The sequence below is a fragment of the Camelus ferus genome, chromosome 6 (genome assembly GCF_009834535.1).
Source record: "Camelus ferus isolate YT-003-E chromosome 6, BCGSAC_Cfer_1.0, whole genome shotgun sequence".
NCBI lineage: Eukaryota > Metazoa > Chordata > Mammalia > Artiodactyla > Camelidae > Camelus > Camelus ferus.
In genome coordinates this window covers 34,309,219-34,326,520 of record NC_045701.1, presented here as the reverse complement: position 1 = coordinate 34,326,520, position 17,302 = coordinate 34,309,219, and the positions used below count along the sequence as shown (strand labels likewise).

At 30.3% G+C, this 17,302-nt stretch overlaps 1 protein-coding gene across 2 annotated transcripts in view; it reads left to right on the top strand.

The window, feature by feature from the left end:
* The window catches only part of NOVA1 (NOVA alternative splicing regulator 1), a 143,290-nt gene that overhangs the window by 100,109 nt on the left and 25,879 nt on the right, over positions 1-17,302 (top strand). For both annotated transcript variants that reach the window (XM_032481808.1, XM_032481807.1), the window contains 2 exons: positions 6,714-6,880; positions 17,125-17,196. In XM_032481808.1, coding sequence (XP_032337699.1) covers positions 6,800-6,880; positions 17,125-17,196 — 153 coding nt within the window. In that variant the 5' untranslated portion in view covers positions 6,714-6,799. The remainder of the gene's footprint in view (positions 1-6,713; positions 6,881-17,124; positions 17,197-17,302) is intronic.

Sequence of the window (17,302 nt, the reverse complement as noted above, 5' to 3'; positions counted from 1 at the left end):
TATATTTTTCCCTCAGTAATTGTAGGGTAGGAGGAAGCTTTATCAAATGTGCAAAACTGTACAATGGTATAAAAGCTGCAATTACAAATTGAACTTACTTTTTATGGCACTTTTCCTAAGTGCTTTGTTGATCTGAAAATTTGTTCTAAAAAATTTGCTAATAGCCCGCACAATTATTAACCATCTCCTATGGTGGTTTGTTCTCTGCAAGAAAGGTCAATTTTTTCTTTCATTTTATACTAGATTTGAAATAAATCTGTGAAGTGATATTAATAGTATGACTCAGTGTATTTAAAAAATTATCAGGCTTGGGTGAAAATTATTGTTCCATCATCAAGCTGAAACATATGTGACTTTGTTAAAAGGTTGTAATTTGGTAGCTGGACTAACATTACATTTTTCAGAAGGTATATGTTGTAATGAAAAAAATATGGTATTTGAAAAAAACCTTACTTCTCTCTGCATTTGTTAGTTATGTATCCTTGGCCCAACTGCTGTCACTTCTATACCTATAAGTTGGTGAAAATATTATCTGCCCTGATAATTGTGAACATTAAATGAGATATCATATATTACATAATACATAATTGTATTAATAATATATTAAATAATTGTGTTATAACTTATATAATACTATACTGTTATTCTTTTTTAAAATAATTTGCATTTTGTTCTAACCTGAAATTTGTAATACATGTCATTACAAATGATTGATACTCTATACTTGACTTATAATAGTTAAACTACAGGAAAGCTAATGAGCTAATGTTTATGCTTCTTTTAAACTACAAAGACATTCACATAATTAGATCACCATGATTATAGACTGAGAATAGTGAAATAATCACTATAAATTGCTTTATTCATTAAAGAAAATTATATTCTCTGTCTTTAGTTTTAAAAATAAAAATGCTTACATGCAATTTTAAACCTTAAGGAAGCATCAGTGGAATATTTTACCTATTAGTACTGACCTTAAATTCAGAAATAAAGGCGGAAAAGCCAAAATAGATTTCACGGAGGTCAACCTCCTCTATGGTTGTCACTCAGAATCTATCCATTGCTAATTTATATAGTTTCAGTAACCTCACTTAGCTGGTTCACCAGCCATTGAGTACTAGAAGCAGCAAAGTAGAAGAGCGGAAGTTGCTAGAACCTGACCTACCAACAAACAGCAGGGGTAAGTGGTAGTAAGAGGAAGAATGTGAAAACTGAAAAAACAAATACCAATCACAGAGCACCATTTGTATAAGGATAGACATGCATACCTAAAGAAATCTTGTGTTTGCCACTGTATTACTGTCCAGAACTATGTAGTTTTGCCCAAGTATTATGGAAATATTAAGTATATTTTAAAATATATAACAAATTGGGAGATATTTCTTAAAATGGTAGAAACTAAATGTCATATTGGGAGAAATAAACTCTATCCATTCAGAATATTAGCTATCCAGAGAAAGGAATTTTTCTGTGCTATTAATAGCTGTTATCTTACTGATAAAATTATCTATATATCATATTTTGTTTTAAGCCTCAATTTTTGCCTATTGAAAAGTTAACTGGCACTTCCACTTTCTCTATAAACATTGTCTATAGGTTGTCATAGAATTATTAATATTCTACTAGATTTTTGGTATTAATTTTTAATTTTGAGATGTTTCACTGTTACTCATTCAACCAAATTTCTTACTTTAGACTGACACTAATATTTCCTAAAGAAGTATATATTTGCATTTATATCATAAGATACTTAAAGTTATAATTTCAGTAGGAGTATAAACTGATACATTTCTAACATCCAAACAAATTGTTCGCTACTTTTCCTTATTGTTGACATTGGAAATATATGGATCAGATCATTAGTATATGCGTATTATTCTAAACTAGACTCATCCTGGTTGAAATAAGTCTCAGGTATCTAAAAAGTCTTGGATGGTATTATATACTACAGCAAAAGTATTCTTTTCATAATTTTTATTCTCTTAGGTAGACGACATTTTTAGAGTTTATCTATTTTCTTTTCTGTCCTGGGAAGGAAAAAGACTATTGAACTATTTGTTATTTCTCCTATTACCTTTCTCGAAGCTTTTTTAAAAATCAAGTGTTCTTTTTACTGACATTATAATTTATAACTTATTTTAGTTTTTAAAATCATTTCCCCAAATAGATCTCATTCTTATATACATCGACTCCCCTTATAAACCCAAAGAGGCTTACTAGTTTTATAGACATTTTATAGGTGAAAAGGTTAAAATCAATCATATATTTTTAATATACAGATAAGAAAATTAGACTCATGGTTATTCATTTATGCAGAAAATACTTTTTCAGCATCTGCAGTGTGCCAGGCACTATTCTAGACACTGAGGATGCAGTAGTGAACATGACAGACAAGCTCTCTTTTATCCTTTACTTTTATTTTTGTCTTTGCTTATCCTGGTATTATCCTCTGACTTTTCCCATAGTACTAGTTTTATCTCATATCCTTTCTATGTATTTTATTTGCTTTATGTATAGTGTCTGTCTTCATGAACTAAAATAAGAACTCCATGAAAGCATCTTTGACTGTTTGGTCATTGCTGTATCCAGTATAGTACTTAATATTTAGTGGGACTCAGTAGATTTTTGTCAAATGAATGAATGAATTGAATTAAACAAGGGCCATGTGGTATCTTGAAAGCCAAGTGAAGTGTTTTTAGAACAGCATGGTCAGCTATGTTGAATGCTGCTGATGGTTTAGACATCATAGACATGAAGATTGGACTTACCAGGATATAGCTGTGATGAGTAGTTTCGTGGAGCAGTAGAACAGAAGCCATATTGGAGTAGATTCAAGAAAAAAGGAATGGGTGGTAAAGAAGTAGAAAGAGAATATATGTGTAACTCATTCAAGGAATTTTGAGGGATAGGGAAATTGAGCTGTAACTAGAGGAGGGGTATGAGGCCAGGGAGTGCTTTAAAATGTTTTCCTTTCATTATAAAAATTTCAAACATACATAGAAAAACAGTGAACCTCTTTATACACTTCATATTTATCAAAAATATCAAGATTTTGGCATACCTATTTAATTTACTCATTTTTCTGTTGCAAAAAATACTTTGAAGCAAATGACAGTCATTTTAGCCATATGTACTTCAGTATGCATCTTTTAAAAAAGGAAAAAAAGACACTGTCTCACACAATCTGATGGCATAATCACACCTATTAAAATTAACAGTAATTCTTTGATGCTATCTAATACCCTGCTCTTATGAGATTGCCATAATTATGTTTAAAATGAAAGTCGTTTGAATATAGATTCAGTCAAATTCTAATTCGCCTATGATCATCGTATCTCTTACGGCCCTTTTAGTCTAGAAAGCAGCCTTTCCTATATTGATGAAATTAGAGTTGTCCTGACTATCTTACATTCTTGATTTGTATCTTTGCTTCCTCATGGTGTCATTTAATTTATTTTTCTATTTTCAGTATTATTTGTGAACAATAACGTAGTACCAAATGTTTGGTTAGATTTAGGCTCAGCCAGTTTGGGATGCATACTTTATCGCTGAGCCCTGTGCTTCATATTGCGTCATGTCAGGAGGCATATGTTCGATTTTCACACTCTTAGTTATGCTAATGTTGATCAGTGTAGTCAATTGGTGACTGCCTGATGGTTCCACTGAAATTTTCCCATTAACCTTTCATCTTATGATTTTATGATCTTTGTCTAAATCAGTTATTTCATATGCTTTACCAAAGGATAATTTTCTACTTCTGTCATAAAGGAAGGATCTTTAAAAACTGTACAAATTGTAACACGTTTTCTGCTGATAGAAATGATCTAATAGAAAAGAAAAAATTATGATACCTGGAGAAACAGTGATTGGTTGGTAAGAGGGGTTGGGGTCCACTGCACAGGTGACAATGCCTTAGGTAGAAGCAGAAACAATTTAAATGACTTGTCCAAGGTTATAGTAGCACAGAGTGAATATATTTTATTATAAATATATATCAGAATTTTGCAATGGAATCTGATAATTGTACCTAATTTTATCAACATGCATATTCAGTTTATGATATTACATGTGATATCAAGACTTAAAGCCATTTCAAATTTCACTGCCTATATTTGACCCTACTAATTTTTCTGATTTCCCTCTTAAAAGTGCAATTTTAAATTAATGGTGTCTTATAATCCTGTATCTTTACGTTATTAAAAAAAAGCATATACTTTTATGTAATTTTCTCAGCTTCTGTTGCTAGTCTATTGCAAAGAGAAGTAAATGCTACTGTTAAATAAAATGATAAATAACTGGCAGTTTAGTTTAGACACTAATGGAGCCTAAAAGCCTATAAAATGACAAAAACAGCAACTTTTATGATTTATAGTCTCATTTTTGTTACACAGTTTGGTCATATACCTGACAGTCTTCCCTTTTTGTGACTTTCTCCTAAAAATTTTAGTTTTATGTTATCTAAGTGAAAAGGCCATTAGAGTTCAGAGGAAGAATATGACAGCATCTCTTCTGAGGATTGCAGCAATTCCCATCGGAGGATGTACAATCTCATTTTTTCTTTCTTTCCTTCTTTTTTGTAGTAGTTCTAATGGTAGTAATATAATTTAATCTTTAAAGAATATTTACCGCAACTTTGGACCTATAAACTATCTCCAGATTGTCTCATACGTGCTATGTGAAATTTAGTTTTAGACAATCATATTTCTTTATGGCTCAGTGATTTCCATTTACTGCCTGTTAGTCTGTATAGTCTGAAGGGTATTGAGGTTACTGTGTTGTCTGACACAGTAGGTATTCTATTAGAATTTTAAGAGCAACATGTATTATATAGTCTCTTTAGTTACTTAGTGCCAAGTTTTTTTAAAAAAAAAATCTGTTGAGGCTGATTTCCTTTCCTGTCTCGGCATCCCCAAAAGAGCACTCTGCTGTTGTCTCCAAAAGCAGGAATGTAATCTGATCTATGTTTTGTTTTGTCTGCTGACTTAGATGAGAACACTTTGCATGAGCTGCATTGATCAATTCTCATCCTTTCTAGTCATTTATTGGACAATTAATACAACCTTGTAAAGACTCCCTGGAGTATTCCTATGAGCTAGATCATTTTACCCAGGAATAGATACAGAGATACATCAAGATAGATAAGGATGAGAAAAGCTGATTATGAGAAACAGGAAATAGTAAGGCTTCAGACTCACATTGTATGTTTTTCAGATTCTATCCATTCTTACAATTGAAAAATATACTTGCTCTCTATTGAAATATTTTGTACAAGTTAGGAGACATAGCTTTTCATAAACTTGTATCTTCATTGTTTAAAATGGGGAAATTTAATTTAGGTGTATTCATATAGTACTATTCTTTATTTCTGCTCCTAATTCTGAAGACCTCTTTTTTTCCCTAAAGGTAAGAATGATAATCTTTTACTAGTCTTTTAAAAATTTAAAACTACTAGAAAAATGGTTTATATGGCAATTAATCCTTAAAGCAGTGTAAACTCCCTGAGATTTTTGAAATGTGTATAATTTCACACTTTTGTCCTTCAAAATGTACCTTAAAAATACTTCTGAGTGGCTTAGAATTTTGGAACTGTAGCACCAAAAGGAAATGTGTTAAGTACTTAGATGTTTTCTTATTAGTTAAAAAACAAGTATTTTATAAATTTTAAAATATTCTTTTGACTTTTTTGATAACTTTAGTAAAGCAACACTTCCTTCTGAGAAGTTTATGCATTTGTTGTGTTGGGCTGCTGAGCGGATTACAGTTTAATACCAGGGCTGCTGCAGTGAGGCTCAAAATAGTCTGAAAACTTATCATTTATTTTTATTGTCTTCAGGTATATCTGTAAAGTATAAAATGAGTTGTAGGACCTGTGTATTAAACCTGACCAATTTCATTTTAGTCATGCCTCACATGATGTGTCTATATTTTATTCACTAGATATGAAGCAAATACTATTAAAAAATCTTGATTCATGAATTTCCACTTTTAAACAATTTAAAATTTTGTTTTTAATTATGATATTCTACCATTAAAACTACATAACTGATACAAGCAGTGTTGATTCATTTATCCAGTAAATATTTATCATGTACCTATTAGGTGCCAGAGACTGCTCTAGGCTTTGGGGAAACTATAGCACAAAACAAAACAAACAAATTCACTGTCCTTTTGCTTGCAAAGTAAAACATAAGCAAATATAAATTGTCAAATAGCATTGTTGCTGTGATTGAAAGTAGAGCAGGGTAAGGGAATAAAGGGTGTACAAATTCAGAGATTTATCTACTATATAAACTTTCCAAGATCCCTCTCTGCACCGATTTAAATGTTCTTTTTACTGCAAACCACTCATGTGTCATGCATGTAGATATAGCCATTATAGTTCATTCATCGTATCTTATAATTGTCTGGCTTGATGTCTGTTTTTCGCCGGTAACAGTATGCTCTTTAAAGTTGGGTCTGTGGATCTTCATCTGTGTTAACCTGTTTCTAACCCTAAGTTCTTTTTAAGTGCTCAGTACATATTGGTTATGTCAGTGAATGAATGGTATGTTCAGAACTTCTCAGGATCCCTGGCTCAGCTGACCCTTTTCAAGATTTGGAGTTCTACATTTTACATTTTTTACTGGCATTTGTATAGCATCCATTTTAAAGCTTTTTTGAAAAAAAAAACCAACAAAATAAGCGTTTTCTGAATATTAATCTTTTATCCACAGGTACTACTGAACGAGTGTGCTTGATCCAGGGAACAGTTGAAGCACTGAATGCAGTTCATGGATTCATTGCAGAAAAAATTCGAGAAATGCCCCAGAATGTGGCCAAGACAGAACCAGTCAGCATTCTACAACCCCAGACCACCGTTAACCCAGATCGCATCAAACAAGTGAGTGTTTAGTTGGGAAATCAAAGACAAATATCCACAATGTAGTATGAATTCCTTATAAAAGAAGCCTTTAAGTTTTAGCATATAAATTTTTTTCTAAGAATACTTAAAACATAACAGAGTTGTCATTTATTCATTTAAAGACTATCAGAGTCTCTTCCTTTGATTGATCAGTTGATTATTTGTTGATTGAAATTACACATTTATTAGTGTTACACTGAGAAGCAATTATGTGACTCATTTTTTTTGTGGTGCCCTTTAAAAATTTTATGGACAAAAATTTGATTAATCTATAGGAATTTAGTCTATTTAAAATTATATTACTGTTTAAATAAAGTATAAAAATAGAAACTATATTCTCAAAATTCCTAATTCCATATTTTAGTAATATTTTTAGTCTTTAGTATAGTTGTTATGCATATAAACTCCTGTCTTGTTAATTATCATGTTCAACATTTTTTATCAACAAATATGTATAAGTAAATTTTTGTACCTAGCAAACAGTCCTTTGTTACAAATCAGCTATTATGCTCTGTATAACTTGTGTAGTATTTATATATATGTCATAAAGGGCCAATGTTCATTTTTAATGTGTGGGATTTTCTGTAACAAAAATTTTACTTGATAAAAGACAATGTGAATTTTTACGATTGAATAATGGCTGACATGATGTAGGAGAAAAATGACATTCTTTAATGTTAAGTAAGGTGGAGTCTTCCTCTTAACCTCTTTTAAATCCTTAAATTTACTTGATACTTTTATGTTTATAATGATTGTTTCTACATTTGCCCTTTTACAATTAGTTTCTTAATTTGTGATCATATTATCAACAGACTATGCCTTCAAAATAAATGTATTATTCATTAATTCACAGAATACTTAATATATAGAATATTTATGTTCATTGCAATAAATTTGAAATGTAGCTCAAAATCTTATTAATTTCATGTTTCTGAATTGAAAAAATATTTTATGCTAGACAGTATTATGAATCTATAGTTTTACCAAAATATAGGTAAATATAAGGGTGACTAATCAAATACAAATGTAGAAATTAATAATTAGGCAATATATTTTCAAATTATAGGCTAATATTCAGTTTTCTTTTAATGATCATTTAAAAAAATTCTTCCATGTTTAAACCATGAGTAGGTAGTTATTACATATAAAAGCATTCATTTTATACTCTTTGTCAGTATCAAAATGATTCAATTTACAATACTTCATAACTTTTCAAGAAAGTATCTTTTAATTTATACATAGCAGAATGTAAATATTTTAAAGTTCTAAACATCAATAGTTATTTTTATTCTTCACAGCCATTTATATTTTTTAAATGTTTATTTTATCTATGCTAGGTGAATACTAAGAATAATTTAAAACCTGATGCCTTGAAAGTGGTACCATGACTGTATCCAAATTCTAAAACTATGAATTTAAAGACCACTGGTTAAAATCACCTGGGGCTAAGAATATACAGAAATGGCTCAAAAGTGTAGGGTCTATTGATTTTCTGCCTTAATCCAGCCTATTACTTCTCCTTTTTCTTTTGTAATTTCTGTAAGTTCAAACATTTAGGAACAGCAGTGAATATCTTGATTTTTTTAAAAAGTAAGACATAAAATATACTTTGAGTACTGTATCTCTGGCAATATATTCAGGACAGTGATATGAATGAATTTTTATTATTTTATAATAATAAATAGCTAGTACCATCAAATAATAGTCTGTGAGTCATTGTTAAAATTTTAATTTTCTGTATTACAATATGAGATTTATAGGTTGTCATATATCCAGTGCCAGTATAGATTTATGAAAACCAGAATTTTAAAATGTTTGTTTTACTTCTATTTTATTTGCATTGTTCAAATAATGTTTTTAAATTCAATATAAGTAGTGAAAAATAGTAATGATTGACTTAATTTGGGATATTTACATCTGTAAGCCTTGTAGATACTCATGGAATTAAAGTTATTATGATTATTTAATATTTTCATATAATCAATAATGATGTGAAATAGAATATTGCTTTAAAAGATTTATCAAAAGAGTATGCTAAATCTAGTAGGGCAATATCTTTAATACTTAAACAGTTTCTTGTAAATGTAAAATTTGAAAAATGTACTCAAAATCTGGGAGAGAAATTGAACATATTTCAAAGACACTATAAATCAACAGAGTTACATATGCTCTAAACTTGGGATTCTCTTTCTAAGTATCCTATTTTATAATATAATAGCTTTTGTTGGATCATTGTCTAAATAGTAAGTCAAATATATAAATTTAAATGACCATGATTTTATTTCTGAAGGAATTGTGCTGATAATGCAGTATAAAATAATTATGTCTAAAATAAATCATTTTATACTAGAATAGATAAAAACATATTTCATATGTTTATCTATATTTTAGGTTTTAGTACATAGACTCATAGTAAGATTTCTTTTAAAATGATAATCTTTTCCTTAACTAATGGCATAATATTTATACCTTTGGACTTTAGTCCTGAAGTTAATTTTTAAAATAATTTCTTTAAAACATTAAAGACTTTTTTTTCATCAAGTTAAGATTATGCAAAGAATACAATTAGAGCTTTAAAAATTGCTGGAGCTGGAAAATGTAATTTCTGCATAGAAATGAATTAATGTTGGTAATGAAATTGTATTTTCTTAACGTATGTTACCATATATTTATTTTTATGGTTGATAATTTAAGATTTTGCTTACTAAAAAAAGTATAATTTACATGTAACTTGCTCTTAAAGTAGGAAGTCAGAGTTAGTTCAAAAAAAATAAAACTTGCTTTAAAAGTTATACTTTATCAGAGGGGTGGATATAGCTCAGTGGTAGAGTACGTGCTTAGCATGCATAAGTTCCTGGGTTCAATCCTAGGTACCTCCATTTTAAAAAAAAGTTATAATTTTATACAATATGTTATGCTTTTTATAAAATTTTATTTTCTGAATTATATAATCTGGATACAGTTGGTTATTGAATAACTTGCATGAACCAGAATATTCTCCTCAAATGAAACCTTATTGACTGAATGAATTCTCAACCAAATATAATTGCTTGGGAAAGTAGTCCATACAGGTCTCACAAGTCTTTTATGCAGAAAGATAATGAAATCTAGCATGACAGCCTTACATCCAACTTCAGATGTTAGATGTTGTGAACTATTCAGTTCTTTATTCTCAAATTTACCTTTTTGTTTGTTTTATTTAAATCAAATATTTATTTGCTAATGGAGAGGGACTCCACAATAACAATAATAGCAACATTTATTAAATAATCAAAGTATATAGCTTCTCTTCTATAGCCTTAATATCAGAAGATCATGAGGTATTATAATACCAATGTACTCATTTCACAAGTCAGTATAATGAGAAACAGATATGCTGCAAAAGCCAATAAGCCAAAATTAAACAGTATTAATTGCAGTATAGAGCATTCTATTTTTTATTTTCAAGACACACAGATAGCAGAGACATTCAAGTATTCTTCAAATAATTTAGACCTTATTTGCCTACAAGCTCTGAACTTTATCCCAGGGCATGACTCAACCCAGATTTTTTTAGTGTACTTATTTTCATTTTCACCTTTTATGTTTTGAATTTTGTACTTTTTACTTTTTTTTCTCATAAGATTATTGAAATTTTCCTCCTTGTAAATGCCTCAAATCCCCCTCTAAGTATGATTGTTTATACTTAATGAGTCAGTATGATGAAAACCAAAACATGGTAGAAACAACAAATCAGTAATATAGTTAACATTTGTTAATTTCCTTTGTCTGTTACAGATTTTCAGCATTTTTTTTCCTTTTAGGCTCATATGTATTTTTGAGGAAAGCTACATTAAGAAAGAAGTGGTTATAGGCATTTAAATAATTATTTTGTATTTTAAAATTAAATTAAGATACCAAAAATATCATTTAGCTCAGAGACTTTTACTTTCACCATGAAAGAATGGCAGAATTAGCACATAATTTGTTCATTATTAATTCATCAAATTTATTTAATTCCTTCTCAATGAATTGTGAAATATATTAAGCTGTAGCCCTTGCTCTCTCAAGCTAATTTGTGAGAGATTTTACATGCTTAAAATAACTAATAAAATGTAAAACTGTATTTATATACCAAAACTACAGTATAAACAACGTACTATAAAAGTTTAGAGGAATGTGAAAGAAATACAGGCTAGAGTAACATTTGGTCTTCTAAAATAGGTGAAAACTTGAACTGGATCTTGAAGCTTGTATAGAAATTGCCTGATTAGAGGAGAAAAAAAGGTTTTTTAGGCAGGTAAAGCAATATGGATTTGAGGAGAAAGATATCATAATTGTTGAATAATAAAGAGGTTATCTTGACAGAAGTGGACATTTGTGTTGAAGTTTAGAGGAAATCACCATCAGATAAGTCGGGTGGGACCAGATAATGGAGAACCTTGGATGTCTGGTCGAGGAGCATCCTATAGACTATGAATTTCTCCTGATATTTCCCCAAAGAGCACTTTTTATTTCTCTGGAAGGTATGGGGGAAAAGGAGGCACTTCTATCTTTTGTTCTCTTCTGTGCTAAAAATCCACCCAGATTCTTAGGGTGCTTGTAGGAGCAGATATTGGTAGGAGAAGAAAATTTCGACAATTACTGAGTGATCTACTATGCAGATCTTTAGATTTGAAGGTTTTGGAGATAGTATTTTTAAAACTTCTTCTATGTGATACTCACAAACTCAGGGGATGTTAATCTTTGTCAGGGAAAAAATAAAGTTTTATGGTCAAAAATGAAGGATCAGTAATAATGGTAATAGTGATATATATGGTGCTTATTCTGTTTTCATGCTAGCCACTATGCCATGCACTTTTCATTTCATTCTTCCTTGCAAAATTCCTCTCAGGCAGGTATAGAGTACAGAGTCCATGTTATACTTATAGAAGCTGATGCTTCGAGGAATTGAGTAACTTACTCAAGGAAATGTAACTGGTGATTGATCTTAACACTGAGCTGTATGGCCTCTGGGTTTGAGTAATGCTGTTGAAACAAAATCCAGTAGATTTCTCTCTTTCAGGATTTTTCAGTCTTGAGTAAGCATCGCCAAGAAGAGAACCTCATTTGAAATGGAAAGTATTGTATCAGAGTGAAGTTAAGAGAGCAGGCAAATTTTTAAGATCAGTATGATGAACACTTAATCTCCTTTGGTAGTGAAAGTTGACACAAATGCTTCAAGTTAAAAGATGTTTCAAAGTGAAATCTGTAAGACTGATTTGTTTCCAGTTCTAAAATGATGATGAGAGAATAAAAAAATGACTATATCTGGTTTTCAGCCTAGCAAAATGTCAAATTCTAGAAAGCAACTAGTGAATTTTAATCAGGCACCTATTTGAGATAATATTTTTGTTTGTTTGTTTCAGCAAATTGAATAAATTGTAGGTAGTATTTTTTTTTCTTGAAGTAGTCTTTGATAGAAGCATAGGTGAGAATGTAAAACTGAAACTACAGATCCTTAATTGCAGTAGAGGTGATAATTTCACTTACACCTTCAGTGTAGGAGAGGGAAAAAAAAGCAAACAAATGAGATAAAGAAGCGGTTACCTAAAAAAAAAGTCAGAAACATTATAGTATAGTGGTTAAGTGCATAGGATCTGGAACAGAACTGCCTGGGTTCAAATCTTGGCTCTTTAATTTACTAGCTGTGTACATTTAGACAAGATGTTTTGCTTCTGGAAACCTCAACTTCTTTACCTATAACATGGGAAAAGTAATAGTAATATATTTCATAAGGATATTGTGAGTATTAACTGAGTGGATCTATACCTGGTTCATAGTAAGTGTTCCTTATTAATCATAAAAATAAAAGAGAAGTCAGTAATATTCCCTGTGAGAAAGCAAGGGAAGTAAAAGGAAAGATGCTAAAAAGGATCAAATTTCCAAAGAAAAATACAAGAATAAGTAACTATTTTTAATACAAAGTCATTGGGGATTTAAAAAGTTAATTTCAATCACATGTTGAGAGCAAAGTCATTCTTTCTTAACATTATTTCCCAAGGGAAAAGAGGCTGGTTAGGTAAAAAGAAAAAGAAAAAGATGTGAAGTGTGGGAACTGCTGACTTGAAATTTGGGATATAAAAGGAAAAGAATACAAGTTAGATCAGAAAGACTCACATAACCTCTGCTACTCAAGAGGGAATGGCTTATGTTAAAGAATAAAAAGGAACGTGAAAAGGCAGAGAAATTGGAGATGCCAAATACAGATGAGACTACTAAGGGAACAAAATGACTCAGGAGTGGTGGAAAGATAACAGTTGAGGAGGTTACACTCCTGGCCCATGAAGAGTAGGAAGTCTGAGTGGGAAGTCACAATTTTGTCTATAGTGAGAAAAATGTGAAGACGGGGAAAAAGAAATGGTCTGGACAACTGAAAAGGTTGAAATGAAGTCAGTTGTAGTGGATAAGGAAACTCGTTTTGGAAAATCATGATTTCTTTCAAGTAATAAAAACTGTCAAGTGAAAGGAAGATAAAATGCATGGGATTGAATGGTTGAAGAGAAGGATAAAGGTATAGAATAGCAATTATGAGAAAAATAAGCTATGGAATATGTATCAATTTTAAAAGACCTTTTGAAATTGGACAGCATGAGTTTATATTAGGGCTAAGCGATTCTAGAGAGTTCAAACATTGGGAGAAAGGTAGGATAATAGGATGAAAAACTAAAGATGACAATTACATATTTAAATAGTTTATCCACTATTTCTTATAGAGCAGTGTGCAGATTTATTTAACAGAACTCAAAACAGAGGTTTGGGAAGGTGATTACTTGAGTAATGTTACTCAACTAGTAATAGATTCCAAATTACAATTGAGATTTGTTGTTCATTGCTGTTCTCACTATGTCTATAAATATCAGAGGTTCTTGACAGTCTGTTACTGTAGATTTGCTTGAAGGTAATCTTATTTATTATGGAATTTATTTATAGTAATATTCTCTGGTCCAGCAAAGCTGTCACTTGTTAACGAGAATGCATTTTATAATTTGTAATCACTTTTTAGTTTTTATTCCCAAAAGCCTAGTTAAATCTACGTTTGATTAAATGACTATTATTAAATCTTGAATTTTAAAAAGCTATTTTATATTCCAGAAGATCCACTATTTTAAAATTATAAACCACTTCAAAATTTTCTGCAATAGTTCAGCTTTGGTCATTTAAAGCAGAGTTCTTAAATAGACATTTGTGTCATGTAAATAAAATATTACACTTTTCCATTTGAAAGATAAAATTGTGCTAAAAAAATACCTGTGCCCTTCATAATCACTATTTGGTAAGTGTTTAAAAGGTGGGGAGGTTAGGAGTATATAGCCTTTTAAACTGTTATTTATAACAAATATTTTAATATATTGTTCCTATATGGTTATTCAGGTAATTACATCTTTAAGATGTGTATCAGAAACTTACTAAATGATTTTGAACTTGAAACTACTTAAACTTTCAGTCTGCATAGTAAATAAGTATAAACATTTGTTTTTAAAATATTAGGGAAGCAAACATATTGTACATTGTACATTGAAATATTAAGAATTTTTCTGTTCTATTTGTGTGGTTGAGAACAACTGTCAAAGCTGTTTTTAATCCAATTAACAGAGCCTTTTAAATTAAAGGCATTACTTTAATATATTTACACTTATATGTTTATTAGAACAATTTTTACAACTAGTGTTTGAAAAACAACTGAAATGCAAACTTCCTGGAATTTCTTCATTGTTATAAGCTAAATTTGTAAAGGGAGGAGACTTTCTGTGTTTAAAAGTATCTATCTATATGACTAATAGGTAACTAGAAAACTTAATCACATGTTTACTTCATTACATGTTTGTTATTTTAGGAATTTAAACAAGAAAATATATTTAGAGACAGTTTTACTGTGGCATTTCAACAACCTTATCCCTTAAAGCCCAACTTATATACTTCTCACCTGTTTTATTTAAAATATTAAACTCTAATTTCTTATCAGAATATGGTATTTAATAACCAAACATTTAATAATTTTAAACATATTAACATAGTCCCAGAAGTTTAAAATGACTGTTTTTATTTCTATGAGAAAGAAACAGCATCAGAATTATTAAGGGCGATATTGATGAATATGAGTTGTGTCAATTATTAATACGTGCCCAATATTTCATGTACATGCCAAACAAAAAGGTATTGAATAAATTGACAGAAGGTAATGTTAATTTTAATGACTACAAGTCCTTAGTTGCTTGATGTTACTACTTTTTCCACACAGTTCTTTGCAGTATTTCAAGACCTTGCTGAGAATTCATACTCAGGGCTAGATGGTTGTCATAATAAACTTGTGATACTTCAAGCTGGTTTTACCACGATGGGAATAGAAGAGCCCAAAACACCTATCTCACACTTGTGTAGGTTAACGAACTTGGTTTCTAACCTATATTGGGATAGATGGACTCTAGATTTATTTCACGTCTATTTAGTCAACAACCTCATAATTAATTTGAGATTAGTACAGAGCAGACTTTTAAATATATGTTAACTACTCCCAGGAAATCTGTGCAATAAGAGGTGTCACCAGAGGTGGGAAAGAGTACAAAGAGTAGCACGAAGTCAGTAGCATATGTCTCAGTATAGTATTACATGGAAAATAAAATACTACTGCATTTATTAATGACTGGAAATGAAAGTCTCCCTGAAGAAATGACTTTATAAAATGAATTTACTAAAAATAGCAAAACCAGAAAACAAAGGATTTGAAAATTTTCCTTCTTTTATGAGGTTTTACTTCTGAATGTAGCTCCTCTCCCCTTTTAAAATACGATTTAACAAAAACCTTGGTGTAACTCAACTCAACATTTTCCTCAAATTATCTTAGGTTTTAACTTAAGAGCCAAGAATGACTAGAGGAGTGGAGTAGACTGTTTTAACACATGATCTGATGTTAGAACCAGTCTTACTTTGTTACTTGAGAACAATGTGTTAAGCAGGAGTCCATGAATTTTTTGTCTTGTCTTCTACTCTTAAATGCTTTATTCTATCCAAATTAGGGCTTTTGAAATCTTAAATGCATAAATATGATTGTATTAAGTAATTTCATCTGCTTTTCCTGACACTGCTGCACCTTTAAAGTTATGCTTTTGCTCATATCTGAGTAATTTTGATGGATATATATTAATATAAAACATGTCCATATAGAATTTTGTCAATTTATAAACCACCCAATTTCACCTATTAAGAAATATTATCTATTGAGGGAACAACTTAAGTGATGCTATTTGCTGAGTGAAAATATACTTTTTTAAAAAGAAAAAATCTTAACATCTTACACAAACTTTAAGGTTACTCTGTTAGACATGAGAAGTTTTAAAGATACCTTAATGAATTGTTCAACAAGTATATTACGGTCTCATATAGCATTTTATATATAGTATGTGTATGCATTTAGAAGTGAACAATAAATTTGATTCTTAATATTTTTGTGCTTATTTTCAACACAGGCTGATGATGCTACTATATATTATATCCCTCACCTATATAAATTTTTAGTATTTAGCATAAATGATGAAAATATTATGGCAGTTTGTTAATATGCTATTAGTTATTTGTTTATTAATGTGAGATTAATGTTTACATTTTCAGACGGGCTCTAAATTTATTAAAAATTAATATTTTAGAAGATAATATGATATTAAGAACTCAGAACTGCAAATTTAATTGCTTTTAAGTATGGAACCCTAAATTCATGTGGAATCAACTTGTTGGTGATGTTCAACATATTAAGTAGGTGGATACTTTTATGCCAAAGTAAACTCCATTTCACCACTTCTTCCAATCCCCGACTGTATTCATTGATAGGAAAATGATTTTCAGTTTTGCTCATTAAATTTCTTGAATTTTTGTTTGAGATCTCTTTTCCCCCAAGAAAACAAGAGGGAAAGAAAAGAGACTGCTATTCATGAATATGGTCAGGATACCTTTAATACTCATGTGAATTTTTATCAGTCACCATCATGATTTCAAGTCATGAATTTATTTTTACATGCTTATGCATGCATATTTACATGCATTAGTTACTTAATTGATCTTAAATTCCATTAAATTTGAATGAATAGGAGAAAAATTTGTTTATAGGATTTTGTTCTCGTTATATTACATTTTATTTTATTTTGTTTTATTTAAATAATCAGTTTAAGGCTTATAAAGGTTGATTTGCTCCTGAACTGCTTTATTCCCAGACATTGCCATCTTCCCCAACTACCACCAAGTCCTCTCCATCTGATCCCATGACCACCTCCAGAGCTAATCAGGTACAGTATCATCCTGTCATCTACACCATACTTTTCACGGGTGATTGCCTGCACACTGGAGAAAAAGATAATGGTGGGTTAAGGATGTATTCGTTCATTCACATAT